The following is a 16326-nucleotide window of genomic DNA, read 5'->3' as shown; positions in this document are numbered from 1 at the left end:
AGGGGCCATAAACCAGGACGCAAGCTTCCCTCCTTGGGCGTTCAACGCCAGTTTGGCGTTGAACGCCAGCATACAGCCCGAATCACACTCATCACTACTAGAAATAGGATTTTTTGAACGAATTTTGAGACGAAATTGAAATAAATTTCGAACAAATTAGAGACAAATTTTTTTTCAAACAAAATTGGAACGAATTTTTTTTGTCCCAAAAAGCCTTGTTGCTAATTTACATTTTGTTTGAAATTTCGTCCGAAATTTTTTTCAGACGATTTTGTGACAGATTTCGAATAGGCTGTTAGATTTCTAACTATTATGATGTATTTTAGACGAATTTTAGACAGATTAGCCAACATAAAGACAATGTATTTTAGACAAATTTCAAACAAAAAATATATTTTATTTCAGATAAATTTCTGACGAATTTAGTCAAATATAATAAATTTTTTTCGAACAAATTTTAGACAAATCAAATATTTCTTTTTATTATTAAAATACTTTTGTCCATAAATATAATCAAACTAAAATAAAAAAAAATACTTAAACTAAAACAAAGAAAGCCTTTAAAAAGGTCAAATATCATGAATAAAATAAAATGTACTAACTAATTCATCTAAAAATTTCTTAATCTAAATCAGAAAAAACATATACTCCTGACATCAATCACTTATGTTATCATCCTCATCATCACTAGAGCCTGTCCCAAGCTCATCTTCTGCAGGATCAGACAAGGTTGAAGGAAGTGGGAGATTCAACTTTTTATACATGCATGAATTGTCTTTTTAGTAGAACCAATTCTTTTCTGTTGAACCTTTAGTTGACGTCCTTGATCTTTTAACTTGTGCTCAGCATCATTCAACTTAACCTTTTGCTCTGACCACTGGAGAATACATAAATCAAAACAAAATATTAAATTCAAAGACATTGGCAAATGATAGAAAAAGAAAAGTGTTAATAGAGTTGAAGAAAAACTACTAACAGTGTTAATAGGATCAAGAGTTTGTATTGAATCAACAACCATAGCACGAGGGAAAAGAAGCTGAGCTTTCTTTAATATATCCTGAAAACTAAATTAAGATAAAAAAGCATACAAGTATCTAGACTTCACCATACAGTTCTCACAAGTTAAGGCTGTTACATGAAATAATCGCTTAATAGGGCCCAGACAATAACTTCAATAAAAATCCATGTATAAAACAGAAAATAATATAGCAAGAAGAATGCTAGCAGCAAAACTAATCAGAAGAAATTCAGATTTTCACCTCAATATTAGTACTTGAATATAAATATATATCTGATTTAATCCTAAGGCGTTCTACTCTGTTACCAATTTGCTCAAGGCTCTGTCACATGACACAAAATAAAATAAATGCAACCAAATTAGAGAAGGTTAACGGACTCTAAACCTAAAGTACAGTCACAAATCAAATGTTAAACTTCAGTTCTCACATCAGGGAAATCAAATATTATCCCAAACTACAATACCAGGATGCAGGAAAGAAACCCAATAAAAGCTAACCTCTTCACCAGATACATTAAACTCGAGATGCTTTGCCTTCACTGCAACCCTTTGCTATCATTGTTGCCATCTTCCAATTAAATTGTGACAATAAAAGAAAGCATTGATGGTAAGAGTTTTGTATCATCTTAATTTAAAAGAAATCAAATTGAACTCCTCCCAAGTCCAATCAGCAAAATCTAAAATAAGATAGATAATAATAACATTACAATCTACAAGATCGATTCTGTTACAAGTGAACCAATCATTTCACTTCATTTGTATCCTCTTAATTTATTTTGTGGCATTGCGGATGCGATCCAGAAAGAACTTATTGTATAAATATTGCTCTCATAAAATTTTAGTACCAGAAATAAAATCTCTCACACAAGGACATATTTATAAAGTTTAACTTTAATGCACTTTCAAGTTAAGCAATTTTAGACATGTATTCAATTAGATAAAGTCACCTAGCAAAAGTAAACTACTTTTGCTAAATTGATTGTATGAATGAGAACAGTTGTAATTGAGCAACTGTATAAAAATTTTAGATTTTTGTACCAGAAAATAAATGGTACCAAAAAATAAGGTAGTTAATGGATCATCAAATGAGAAGCTTTTTGTTATTGCAAGTGAAGATGAACAGACCAATGCACAAGTTTGAATGTAGCAACTTAACAGAACATAACAGAGCCAGAAAGAAAAAAGAAGCAGCAACAAAAGTTAAATACCAGCAATAAATAATCACTCTAAACCCTGAAATCAATAACTATTTCAACAAAAATTCAGAAACATCATACTTAAAAATAAAAAAATGGCAACAGCATCATAACAAATCCATTTTAATCAACAATTTTAACAACACAGAATTAATGATTTAATTAATTTTAGATTCAGAAATCACAAATCAGATTCAAAACACTGAAACAGACTCAACAGTGATGACACAAAATTAAACAGAGCATTAGCAAGGAAGAAGAGGAACATTAGCAATATTATTTGAACAAAAAATTCAGAAATTAAAACTTTAAAAGTAAGAAGAAGAACCAAGCATTCAGAAACTAAACAGAGCCATCAGTAACCAGAGCAAAATTAAAAGGACCATCAGAGTAACAAAACTTCAAACATTCACAGTGATGAGCGGATAATTTATACGCTTTATGGCATTGTTTTTAGTATGTTTTTAGAATATTTTAATTAGTTTTTATTTAAAAATCACTCTTCTGGACTTTACTATGAGTTTGTGTATTTTTCTGTGATTTCAGGTATTTTCTGGCTGAAATTGAGGGACTTGAGCAAAAATCTGATTCAGAGGCTGAAAAAGGACGACAGATGCTGTTGGATTCTGATCTCCCTGCACTCAAAGTAGATTTTCTGGAGCTACAGTAGCCCAATTGGTGCGCTCCCAATTTCTTTGGAAAGTAGACATCCTGGGCTTTCCAGCAATATATAATAATCTAAACTTTGTCTGAGATTTGATGGCCCAAACAGGCGTTCCAAGTCAGCTCAAGAATTCTGGCGTTTAACTCCAAAACTGGCACAAAAGCTGGAGTTAAACGCCCAAACTGGCACAAAAGCTGGCGTTTAACTCCAAGAAAAGTCTCTACACATGGAAGCTTCAATGCTCAGCCCAAGCACGCACCAAGTGGGCCTGGAAGAAGATTTCTGCATTAATTACTGATTTCTGTAACCCTAGGCTACTAGTTTTCTATAAATAGGACCTTTTGCTATTGTATTTTAAGACTTTGGATACACTTGATATACTTTGATAGACCTTTTCATGTTTAGAGGCTGGCCTCACGGCCATGCCTAGACTTTGCTCTTATGTATTCTTAACGGTGGAGTTTTTACACACCATAGATTAAGGTGTGGAGCTCTGCTGTTCTTCATGAATTAATATAGGTACTATTGTTTTTCTATTCAACTCAAGTCTATTTCTTCTCCAAGATATTCATTTGTTCTTCAACTTGATGAATGTGATAATCCGTGACACTCATCATCATTCTCACCTATGAACATGTGCCTGACAACCACCTCTGTTCTACTAGCAATGGGTTGAATGCATATCTCTTGGGTTTCTAATCTAAGATTGGAACCTTCGTGGTATAGGCTAGAATTATTGGCGGCCATTCCTGAGATCCGGAAAGTCTAAACCTTGTCTGTGGTATTCTGAGTAGGATCTGGGAAGGGATGACTGTGACGAGCTTCAAACTCGCGATTGTGGGGCGTGTGACAGATGCAAAAGGATCAATGTATCCTATTCTGACATGATCGAGAACCGACAGCTGATTAGCCGATGTTGTGATAGAGCATCACTTTATTTTCTTTTCCATATAAGTTTCGAAAAATACAAAAAAAAATTTAAAATCATAAAACCAAAAATATTTTATGTTTCTTGTTTGAGTCTATTGTCTAATTTTAAGTTTGGTGTCAATTGCATGTTTTTATTCTTGCATTTTTCGAATACTTGCATTATGTTCTTCATTAATCTTCAGGTTGTTCTTGATGATTTCATTGCTCTGATCTTTAAATTCTCTTGTTTTGTGTGTTTTGTTATTTCTCATATGCATTCTCAAGTTGTTAGTGTCTCTTATATGAAAATATTTAATTTTGGTGTCTTGCATGCATTGTTTATTTGATCTTAGTTGCATTTTTATTGTTCCTCATCATTAAAAATTCAAAAAAATATTTTCAAAATTGTGTCTTTTCAAGTCAATAATACAGAAAATTGAAGATTCAGAACATTCAGCAGAGGAATCAAACAGAAAAAGCTGGGCGTTCAAAACGCCCAGTGAAGAAGGAAAACTGGCGTTTAAACGCCAGCCAGGGCACCTGGCTGGGCGTTTAACGCCCAAAAAGGTAGAGTTTTGGGCGTTTAATGCCAGGATGACACTAGAGGAAAGATTTTGTTTTTAATTCACATTTTTTTCAAGTTTTCATATTTTTTCAAAATCAAATCTTTTTCAAATCATATCTTTTCAATCATATCTCTTTCAAAATTAATTTCTTTCCATTTTATATTTATTTTTAATATTTTCAAAAATCCTTGCTTCAATTAAAGATTTACTTCAAAATTTTCAAGTTGTTACTTGCCTATTAAGAAGGGATCAAACTTTAAATTTTAAAATCATATCTTTTAATTTCTTGATAGTCAAGTAATCAACTTTAATTTTAAAAATTTTCTTTTTCTAAATTGATTTTCAATCATATCTTTTCAAACATATCTTTTCAATCACATCTTTTTCAAAATTAATTTTTTCAATCAAATCTTTTTCTAATTTTAAAATCTTTTTCAAAAATCACTTTATTTCTTTCCCAATCTTAGTTTTCGAAAATCTCAATCAAATTTTCAAATTTCTTTTTAAAATATTTTAATAAATTCTCGAAAATTCTTTCCCTCTTCTCACATCCTTCTATTTAAGGGACTAAGACTCCTCCTCAAGGTACAATTCGAACTCCCTCCTTCTTTATATGTTCGAATTCTCCTCCGTCTACCTCCTCCTTCTATTCTTCTTTTCCTCTGACACCTCAAGGAATCTCTATACTATGACATAGAGGATTTCCTACTTTCTTGTTCTCTTCTCTTTCATATGAGCAGGAACAAAGATAAAGGCATACTTGTTGAAGCTGATCCTGAACCTGAAAGGACCTTGAAGAGAAAGAAGCTAAAGAACAATTCTCTCTAGAGGGCCTAACAGAGCTCTTCAAAGAAGAAGAAACCATGGCAGCCGAAAACAACAACAATGCTAACAATGCAAGGAAGGTGCTTGGTAACTTTACTGCACCTACTCCTGATTTCTATGGGAGAAGCATCTCAATCCCTGCCATTGGAGCAAACAACTTTGAGATTAAGCCTCAATTAGTTTCTCTAATGCAATAGAATTGCAAGTTTCATGGACTTCCATTGGAAGATCCTCATCAGTTCTTAGCTGAATTCTTGCAAATCTGTGACACTGTCAAGACCAATGGGGTTGACCCTGAGGTCTACAGACTTATGCTCTTTCCTTTTGCTGTAAGAGACAGAGCTAGAACATGGTTAGATTCACAACCTAAGGAAAGCCTGAACTTTTGAGAAAAGCTAGTCAATGCCTTCTTGGCAAAGTTCTTTCCACCTCAAAAATTGAGTAAGCTTAGAGTGGAAGTCCAAACCATTAGACAGAAGGATGGTGAGTCCCTCTATGAAGCTTGGAAGAGATACAAGCAATTGATCAGAAGGTGCCCTTCTGACATGCTTTCATAATGGAGCATCATAGGAATCTTCTATGATGGTCTGTCTGAACTATCCAAGATGTCATTGGATAGCTCTGCTGGAGGATCTCTTCATCTGAAGAAGACGCCTGCAGAAGCTCAAGAACTCATTAAAATGGTTGCAAATAACCAATTCATGTACACTTCTGAAAGGAATCCTGTGAATAATGGGACAAATCAGAAGAAAGGAGTTCTTGAGATTGATACTCTGAATGCCATATTAGCTCAGAATAAAATATTGACTCAACAAGTCAATATGATTTCTCAGAGTCTGTCTGGAATGTAAGCTGCACCAGGCAGTACTAAGGAAGCTTCCTCTGAAGAAGAAGCTTATGATCCTGAGAACCCAGCAATGGAAGAGGTGAATTATATGGGAGAACCCCATGGAAACACCTATAATCCTTCATGGAAAAATCATCCAAATCTCTCATGGAAGGATCAACAGAGACCTCAACAAGGTTTCAACAACAATAATGGTGGAAGAAACAGGTTTAGCAATAGCAAGCCTTTTCCATCATCTTCTCAGCAACAGACAGAGAATTCTAAGCAGAGCCATTCTGAATTAGCAACTGTTGTCTCTGATCTAATCAAAACCACTCAAAGTTTCATGACTGAAACAAGGTCCTCCATTAGAAATTTGGAGGCACAATTGGGTCAGCTGAGTAAGAAAATTACTAAACTCCCTCCTAGCACTCTCCCAAGCAATACAGAAGATAATCCAAAAAGAGAGTGCAAGGCCATAACCACATCTCACATGGCCAAACATGGAGAGGAGGAAGAGGCAGTGATTCCCACTGAAGAAGACCTCAATGGACGCCCACTGACCTCCATGGAGTTCCCTAATGAGGAACCATGGGAATCTGAAGCTCATTCTGAGACCATAGAGATTCCATTGAATTTACTTCTGCCTTTCATAAGCTCTGATGAGTATTCTTCCTATGAAGAGGATGAAGATGTCACTGAAGAGTAAGCTGCTAAGTACCTTGGAGCAATCATGAAGCTAAATGCCAAGTTATTTGGTAATGAGACTTGGGAGAATGAACCCCCATTACTCATCAAAGAACTGGATGACTTGACTAGGCAGAGATTACCTCAAAAGAGACAGGACCCTGGAAAGTTCTCAATCTCTTGTACCATAGGCACCATGACCTTTTGAGAAGGCTCTGTGTGACCTAGGGTCAAGCATAAACCTTATGCCTCTCTCTGTAATGGAGAAGCTAGGGATCATTGAGGTACAAGCTGCAAGAATCTCACTGGAGATGGCAGACAATTCAAAGAAACAGGCTTATGGACTTGTAGAGGATGTCTTGGTAAAGGTTGAAGACCATTACATCCCTGCTGATTTCATAATCCTAGAAAATAGGAAGTGCGCGGATGAATCCATCATCCTTGGCAGACCCTTCCTAGCCACAGCAAAAGCTGTGATTGATGTTGACAGAGGAGAATTGATCATTCAAGTGAATGAAGACTCCCTTGTGTTTAAAGCTCAAGGATATCCCTCTGTCACCATGGAGAGGAAGCATGAAGAGATTCTCTCAATGCAGAGTCAAACAGAGCCCCCACAGTCAAACTCTAAGTTTGGTGTTGGGAGGCCACAACCAAACTTTAAGTTTGGTGTTGAACCCCCACACTCAAACTCTAAGTTTGGTGTTGGGAGGTTCCAACATTGCTCTGAACATCTATGAGGCTCCATGAGAGCCACTGTCAAGCTATTGACATTAAAGAAGCGCTTGTTGGGAGGCAACCCAATTTTTACTTATCTATGTTAAATTTCTATTTTCTATTGTTATTTTATGTTTTCTGTAGGTTGATGATCATGTGAAGTCACAAAAACAATTGAAAAAAGCAAAAACAAAGTGAAAAACAGAATGAAAAATAGAACACCCTGGAGGAGATAGTTACTGGCGTTTAAAAGCCAGTAAAGGTAGCAGAATGGGCGTTAAACGCCCAGTCTGGCACCATTCTGGGCGTTTAATGCCAGAAAAGGGCACCAGACTGGCGTTTAACGCCAAGAATGGGCAAGAAGCTGGCGTTAAACGCCAGAAATGGACAGCAGCCTGGCGTTTAACGCCAGGATTGACAGCAAAGGGGCGTTTTGCACGCCACATGGTGCAGGGATGAGAAATTCTTGACATCTCAGGATCTGTGGACCCCACAGGATCCCCACCTACCTCATCTCTCTATCTCTTCTTCACCCATTCACCAATCACCTCAATACCTCTTCCCCAAAAACCCCTAATCTATCAAATCCCACCATTCTCTTCACCACTCACATCCATCTTTCATAAAATCCCACCTACCTCACTATTCAAATTCAAACCACTTTCCCACCCACACCCACCCATAATGGCCGAACCATACCCCCCTCTCCACTACTATATAAACCCATCTTCACTCCTTCATTTTCAGACAACATACACACTACCTATTCCCCTTGGCCGAAACACAAAGCACCCTCCATCTCCTCTATTTTTTCTTCTTTTACTCTCTTCTTTCTTCTTTTGCTCGAGGACGAGCAACCTTCTAAGTTTGGTGTGGCAAAAGCTAAAGCTTTTTTTTGTTTTTCCATAACCATTAATAGCACCAAAGGCCGGAGAAACCTCTAGAAAGAGGAAAGGGAAGGCAAAAGCTTCCACCTCCGAGTCATGGGAGATGGAGAGATTCCTCTCAAGGGTGCATCAAGACCACTTCTATGAAGTTGTGGCCAAGAAGAAGGTAATCCCCGAGGTCCCTTTTAAGCTCAAAAAGGGTGAATATCTGGAGATCCAACATGAGATCCGAAGAAGAGGTTGGGAAGTTCTCACCAACCCCATTCAACAAGTCAGAATCTTAATGGTTCAAGAGTTCTATACCAATGCATGGATCACCAAGAACCATGATCAAAGTGTGAACCCGGACCCTAAGAATTGGCTTACAATGGTCCGAGGGAAATTCTTGGATTTTAGTCCGGAAAATGTAAGGTTGGCATTCAACTTGCCCATGATGCAAGGAGATGCACACCCATACACTAGAAGGGTCAACTTTGATCAAAGGTTGGACCAAGTCCTCATGGACATATATGAAGAGGGCGCTCAATGGAAGATAGATTCAAGAGGGAAGCCGGTTCAACTAAGAAGGCATGACCTCAAGCCCGTGGCTAGGGGATGGTTGGAGTTCATCCAACGCTCAATCATTCCCACTAGCAACCGGTCCGAAGCTACTATAGATCGGGCTATCATGATACATAGCATCATGATTGGAGAGGAAGTGGAAGTTCATGAGATTATATCCCAAGAACTCTACAAGGTGGCGGACAAGTCCTCTCCTTTGGCAAGGTTAGCCTTCCCTCATCTCATTTGTCACCTTTGCAATTCGGTTGGAATTTGACATAGAGGGAGACATTCTCATTGATGAGGACAAACCCATCACTAAGAAAATGATGGAGAAAACAAGAGAACCTCATCAAGAGCATGAGGAAACTCCTCATCATGAAATCCCTGAGATACCTCAAGTGATGCATCTTCCTCCACAAAACTATTGGGAGCAAATCAACACCTCCCTAGGAGAATTAAGTTCCAACATGGGACAACTAAGGGTGGAGCACCAAGAGCATTCCATCCTCCTCCATGAAATTAGAGAAGATCAAAGAATCATGAGAGAGGAGGAACAAAGGCAAGGAAGAGACATTGAGGAGCTCAAGCACTCCATAAGATCTTCAAGAGGAAGAACAAGCCGCCATCACTAAGGTGGACCCGTTCTTTAACTTCCTTGTTCTTTATTTTCCTGTTTTTCGAAAATTATGCTTTATGTTTATCTATGTTTGTGTCTTTATTACATGATCATTAGTGTCTATGCCTTAAAGCTATGAAAATGAATCCATCACCTTTCTTAAATGAAAAATGTTTTTAATTGAAAAAGAAAAAGAAGTGCATGAATTTCAAATTTTAAAACAGTTTAATTATTTTGATGTGGCGGCAATACTATTGTCTTTCTGAATGAATGCTTGAACAGTGCATATTTTTGAATTTGATTGTTTATGAATGTTAAAATTGTTGGCTCTTGAAAGAATGAAAGGAAAAGGAGAAATGTTATCTGATAATTTGAAAAATCATAAAATTGATTCTTGAAGCAAGAAAAAGCAGTGAAAAGCTTGCAAAAAAAAAAAGAAAAGCAAGCAGAAAAAGCCAATACCCCTTTAAACCAAAAGGCAAGGGTGATAAAAAGGATCCAAGGCTTTGAGCATCAGTGGATAGGAGGGCCCACAGGAATAAAATTATGGCCTAAGCGGCTAAACCAAGCTGTCCCTAACCATGTGCTTGTGGCGTTTTAGTATGTTTTTAGTATATTTTAATTAGTTTTTATTATATTTTTATTAGTTTTTATTTAAAAATCACTCTTCTGGACTTTACTATGAGTTTGTATGTTTTTCTGTGATTTCAGGTATTTTCTGGCTGAAATTGAGGGACTTGAGCAAAAATCTTATTCAGAGGCGGAAAAAGGACGACAGATGCTGTTGGATTCTGACCTCCCTGCACTCAAAGTGGATTTTCTGGAGCTACAGAAGCCCAATTGGCGCACTCTCAATTGCGTTGGAAAGTAGATATTCTGGGCTTTCCAGCAATATATAATAGTTTATACTTTGCTCGCGATTTGATGGCCTAAACAGGCGTTCCAAGTCAGCTCAAGAATTCTGGCGTTTAACTCCAAAACTGGCACAAAAGCTGGAGTTAAACGCCCAAACTGGCACAAAAGCTGGTGTTTAACTCCAAGAAAAGTCTCTACACATGGAAGCTTCAATGCTCAGCTCAAGCACACACCAAGTGGGCCCGAAAGAAGATTTCTGCATTAATTACCAATTTCTGTAACCATAGGCTACTAGTTTTCTATAAATAGGACCTTTTGCTATTGTATTTTAAGACTTTGGATACACTTGATATACTTTGATAGACCTTTTCACGTTTGGGGGCTGGCCACATGGCCATGCCTAGACTTTGTTCTTATGTATTCTTAACGGTGGAGTTTCTACACACCATAGATTAAGGTGTGGAGCTCTGCTGTTCTTCATGAATTAATACAAGTACTATTGTTTTTCTATTCAACTCAAGTCTATTTCTTCTCCAAGATATTCATTTGTTCTTCAACTTGATGAATGTGATGATCCGTGACACTCATCATCATTCTTACCTATGAACATGTGCCTGACAACCACCTCTGTTCTACTAGCAATGGGTTGAATGCATATCTCTTGGGTTTCTAATCTAAGATTGGAACCTTCGTGGTATAGGCTAGAATTATTGGCGGCCATTCCTGAGATCCGAAAAGTCTAAACCTTGTCTGTGGTATTCCGAGTAGGATCTGGGAAGGGATGACTGTGACGAGCTTCAAACTCGCGATTGTGGGGCGTGTGACAGACGCAAAAGGATCAATGGATCCTTTTTCGACATGATCGAAAACCGACAGCTGATTAGCCGATGTTGTGACAGAGCATCAGGACCATTTTCACTGAGAGGACGGGAAGTATCCATTGACAACGGTGATGCCCAACATAAAGCTTGCCATGAAAAGGAGTATGAATGATTGGAAGAAGGCAATAGGAAAGCAGAGGTTCAAGGGGAACAAAGCATCTTCATACGCTTATCTGAAATCCACCAATGAATTACATAAGTATCTCTATCTTTATTTTATGTTTATTTTCATCACCTTAAACTCCATAACCATTTGAATCTGCCTGACTGAGATTTACAAGATGACCATAGCTTGCTTCAAGCCGACAATCTCCGTGGGATCGACCCTTACTCACGTAAGGTTTATTACTTGGACGACCCAGTGCACTTGCTGGTTAGTTGTATGGAATTGTGACAAAGTGTGATTCACGTTTGAAAGCACCAAGTCCTTTGGCGCCATTGTTGATGATCACAATTTCGTGCACCTCACAGCAAACTTCAAACCATTAGAGTAATAGATCCAGAACCAAACCTTCAGAGTAACAAAACTTCAAACATTCACAGCAATTATAAAATAGAGTAACAAAACATTCAGAACCAAACTTCAAGGACCATCAGCAACAGCAACAGATCCAGAACCAACCTTCAAACATTCGAACAAAACTTCAAACCATCGGCAAGAAGCAGTGAGCAATGGGCAACGACAGAGTCATCAATCATTATCAATCACAGGTTCATAAGAACCCACGGCAAATTATTCAATAATTATTCAACTTAGTAACAAGTAACAACAACAAAGTTCACAGCTTAACTAACAATAATTATTCATAATTATTCAATAAAGTTCACAGTTCACAGTTCACAGTTCAATTCACAGTTCACAGTAACGAAAAATTATTCAATTATAGTTGAAAATTATTAAAAATGCAAAGCATATTCAATAATCATGCAATTATTTCCGAACAAAGCATAAAAAAAATTAAAAAGACGAAGAACAAATGAGCTCTGAGTCACTGACCTTCGATCGCTGAGGAGGACGGATGGCGACAAAAGACGACGACAAGATGACGGCCGCCGAGCATGAGGAAGAAGCGGTGCGCCTGCGACGGGGACTGCAAACAGATCGAGGACTTGGAGAACTCCCCTAACTGCGACGCACGAAGACTCGAGGAGACAAACCCCTGACTGCGACAGATGGCGACAGACAACGGCGACAAGATGATGGCCACCGATTTCGAGGGAGAAGTGGCGCGCCTGTGACTTGTGACTGCGAACAGATTGAAGACTTGGAAGAAACTCCCCTGATTGCGACGCACGAAGACTCGAGGAGACAAGCCCCTGACTGCGACGGACGGCGGCAAAGACGGCTCCTCCTTGCGGCGGTGGTGGCGGCTAGGGTTTTTCCCTTGGTTGAGGCTGGCTGTGTTTGCTGGAAGGAATAAGGAAGGAGATGGATAAGACGCGGTTTGGCTTCTTTGATTTCCCCTTAAGCGCAAAACTGTGTCGTTTTGTTCAAACCGGCCGATTCTGATTCTGGTTTGACCGACTGATTCTCGGCCAATTTAGTGGTTTATGGCCGTTCTCATAGCAGTGATGAAGATGAAGGGTGGGGTGGCGAAAAGCCTTTGATGTATTCATTTGTATTTTTTTTTTAATTTTTAATATATCTTAATCTTATATGAAAAAAGTATATGATTTTTTTATGTGATTTTTTTATTCTTATTTATTATTTGTATTATTTTTTTAAAAGATTGGATATAATTTATTTTTAAGTTTTTATATATGTGATTCTTTTAGATACACTTTGTCTTAAATTTTGAATTATTATAACGTAAATAATTAAAAGAATAAATTAAAAAATAATAGACTAATTTAAAATATAAATAATATTTTTATACTAAATGTTAAAATTTTTCAATAAACATTTGAAATTCGTTTGAAAACTGATGCACTTTCAAACAGAATTTACAAATGATGTTATTTTCATCCCAAATTTGCGGGAAAAAATTTTAGCTACTTCGAAGGGTAAGCTATAGTAAAAATATTTAAGACTAATTATAGACAAATTTGGGATAGAATTAACATTTTTCAAAATGCGTCCCAAATCCGTCTGAAATTATTGTGCATATTCAGATGGAATACAGACGAATTATAGTTTTTGTCCAAAATATGTTGTAATTTGTATGAAAATTTTGGCGCCATCCAAAAAAAATTTGGCGCCAAAATTTGGGACAAAATTTAGACAAATTTAGGACAGAATATATTATTCCAATGCCTTCACTAAAAGTTGTTCAACATTTGTCTCAAATTTGTCCGAAATGAAAAAGTCATTCAGACGGAATAAATTTCGTTTGAAATTTTCATCCGAAAAAGCTCTATTTCTGGGCCTCCAAGTGGACTTAGCACTTATTAGTTTTATCTTATTTTATCTTTGTAATCTTTATTTTTAAAATAATATCTTTTAGGTTTAGCATTTATTATTAGGTTAGTATTTAAAGGAAAAGATCAATTAGGTTTAGGATCTTCTTCCTTTCACACTTTTTAGAACCCTGTTTTCTCTGTAAGTTACAAGCAACTAAACCTCCTGGTTAAGGTTAGGAGCTCTGTTTATTTCTATGGATTAAGATTATTACTCTTCTATTTTAATATATGTCTGATTCAATTCTAAGGTATGTTTTTGTTCTTAATCTAATGAAACTGGGTGGAACGGGAGTATGACCCTTTTTCTACATGGGTTCTTATGATCCTCGAGAGAGTTCGCTTGAACCACAGCTTGAGAACACACCTCCTAGACGGCTAATCTACAACCTGTTGGGGACAAGCAACATCTGTTCAGCTGTGATCTGGGGTGATTAGGGCCTTTGTATGTGGTATAAACTAGCTTTTTGAACTTCATCCTCCAATCCGAATTGAATGACCATGGGAGTGGCATTTGATGAGGATCAGAGAAGATTAAATCACTAAGGAATTAGGGTTTAATCACTTACAGTTTGCCATAGAATGAATCATTCATAGTTAAAATAGTTAGTAAGAAGTTTTAATCCGGAAACATAAACATCTCTGAGACCTTAACTGTTTTCTCATCATTGTTTTACACCAAATCCTTTAATTGCTTATCTTATTTATTTGTGTATGTGTTTTCAGCAACAACCATCTTTTACTATTTGCCTGACTAAGTCCAATAGGATAACTATTGCTTTTTCAGTCCGACAATTCTCGTGGGATCGACCCTCATTCACCTGAAGTATTACTTGGATGACCCGGTGCACTTGCCGGTTAAGTTGTGCGAGTTCTAATTTCGCGAACCAGCTGACGATATTCCTCTTATCCTTGAGAAAATTGTCTTCATCATAGCTTGTTGGGGGAAGCATAGAGCAATATAATTTCTTTGTTGTTCTTCCTTTAATTTCTTCTTTTCAGCAGCGAAAAGTGTTTCCTGATTCTCTGGCATGATTAACCCTTCGTGGATAACATGCCACAAGTTTTGTGCTTGTAAAAAGGTTTTCATTTGAGAATGCCAGTCCTCATAATTATCTTCTGACATCGAGAATATTGATGGTTGAGATAGTCATGGTTATGGAGAAATTTTTTTTAGTGGGTTATAATGTGGTGGATATGTATTGTTGATAGGTTAGGAAGAAAGATTCTACGCCTTATAGATGATCGAATGTAGTTTTGATGCCAATATTAGTTTTATGAAATAGTTTGATGTTGGTTTAGTGTATTATGGACTTGAATATTGTATCAAGGATAGTTTTGATGAATAAATAGTTTGGATGAATGGTTTGAAAAATTTGATAGTTATGTTATTAATGAGTTAAGGAGACAGTACAAAGGCTAGTAGAATTTAATATGTTTGTTAGTTACAATGAATTTCATGATGACCTATTTATAGGTTCTATAAGTTAATTCTAAATAATTTTAAATCTTAGATATTTTTAAATATTAACCTAGATATTTTTAGATACTAATCTTAGATATTTCTATTACTTAATTTATTTACTTAACTTCTAAACTTCTCCATCATAATATTTAGATATTTATTTTTATGAAACAAGATCATAAAAATTTTAAAAAGTTCTACAAATATGTGATATTATTAATAAAAACAAGGCTTATTGCCAAAGATACCATCAAATTGAAGGCATATCAATCAGACTTTGTTATTAAGCCAGCAATTCTAACTCTAACTTCACTTATAAATGGCAAATAAGGCAATGTGACTCAACAATGGCTTTCTTAATGGTGATCTAAATAAGCCTGTTTATATGCGCCAACCCCAGGCTTTAAACAAGGTAACAATACATTAATTTGTAAGTTGAACAAGTTTTTATATAGATTGAGACAGATTCCACGTGCATGGTTTCTCAAACTGGCCAGCAATTTAGCATCCTTTGGATTTGTCAACACAAAATATGATCCTTTACTATTTTTTAAGAATTTTGGTAAAGATTCATTTGTTCATTTTTGTTTATGCAGATGATATCCTAATTACTGGTAATGATTTTAATGCTATTGCTTCCAGTATTATTCAACTGAATGATACTTTTTATTAAAATATTTAGGAAAGTTCTCTTATTTTTTAGGTATTGAGACTTTTAGATTACCAACTGGTTCTGCACACCTTTCTCAAACAAAATATGTTCTTGACCTCTTAGAGAAAGTTGGCATGAAAATACTCTAAAGGAGTACCAACACCAACGGTTACTAATATCAAATTATCCAATCAGGGAAATGACTTATTTGAAAACCTAACTTTATATAGAGGCGTTGTAGGTTCATTATTTTAGTACAAATCTTGTTGCATGGTCAAGTCAAAAGCAAACATCGGTGAGTAAGTCGAGCACAGAAGTAGAATATCGAGACCTGGCTGCTACAGATAATGAATTGATATGGATCTAGAACTTGTTTAAAGAACTACAAATAACTCTCTTGGACTAGAATGCCAAATTTGTATTGTGATAACATTAGTGCTGTGTTATTTGCTATGAATTCTATATTACATAGTCGCACAAAATGCTTTGAATTCAACCTTCATTTTATTAGAGAACGTGTTAATCAAAATCAACTTAAAGTTGTGCATATCAGTGCTCAAAACTAAATTACTGATATTTTAACTAAACGAATCTCTTTTTTCTCTATAAATTCAGAATCAAAAGG

General features: G+C 36.3%; 1 protein-coding gene and 1 long non-coding RNA gene across 2 annotated transcripts; both read right to left on the bottom strand.

Annotated features, from left to right (window-relative positions):
- On the bottom strand, positions 617–1065 carry LOC110270384. Its single transcript, XR_002359861.1, has 2 exons — positions 977–1065; positions 617–877 (listed from the first exon to the last, which is right to left on the bottom strand). It is a non-coding gene; the product is annotated as an uncharacterized LOC110270384 (long non-coding RNA).
- Positions 1128–14617, bottom strand: LOC107604675. Its single transcript, XM_021108682.1, has 4 exons — positions 14473–14617; positions 12185–12718; positions 1517–1586; positions 1128–1340 (listed from the first exon to the last, which is right to left on the bottom strand). Exons 1-3 carry the CDS (start codon positions 14615–14617, stop codon positions 1555–1557), a joined length of 711 nt encoding a protein of 236 aa, XP_020964341.1. The 3' UTR covers positions 1128–1340; positions 1517–1554.

Source organism: Arachis ipaensis, chromosome B01, assembly GCF_000816755.2.
Source record: "Arachis ipaensis cultivar K30076 chromosome B01, Araip1.1, whole genome shotgun sequence".
NCBI classification, from domain to species: Eukaryota; Viridiplantae; Streptophyta; class Magnoliopsida; order Fabales; family Fabaceae; genus Arachis; species Arachis ipaensis.
This window is presented reverse-complemented; position numbering and strand designations above follow the sequence as displayed.

Coding starts and splice junctions, on each gene's coding strand:
- LOC107604675 (XM_021108682.1), bottom strand. CDS start 14,617: ATGCCAGAGAATCAGGAAACACTTTTCGCTGCTGAAAAGAAGAAATTA. Junction 12,719..14,472: donor AAGAGGAATATCGTCAGCTG/GTTCGCGAAATT, acceptor AAATTGGCCGAG/AATCAGTCGGTCAAACCAGA. Junction 1,587..12,184: donor GTCCTCCTCAGCGATCGAAG/GTCAGTGACTCA, acceptor TTTAATTGGAAG/ATGGCAACAATGATAGCAAA.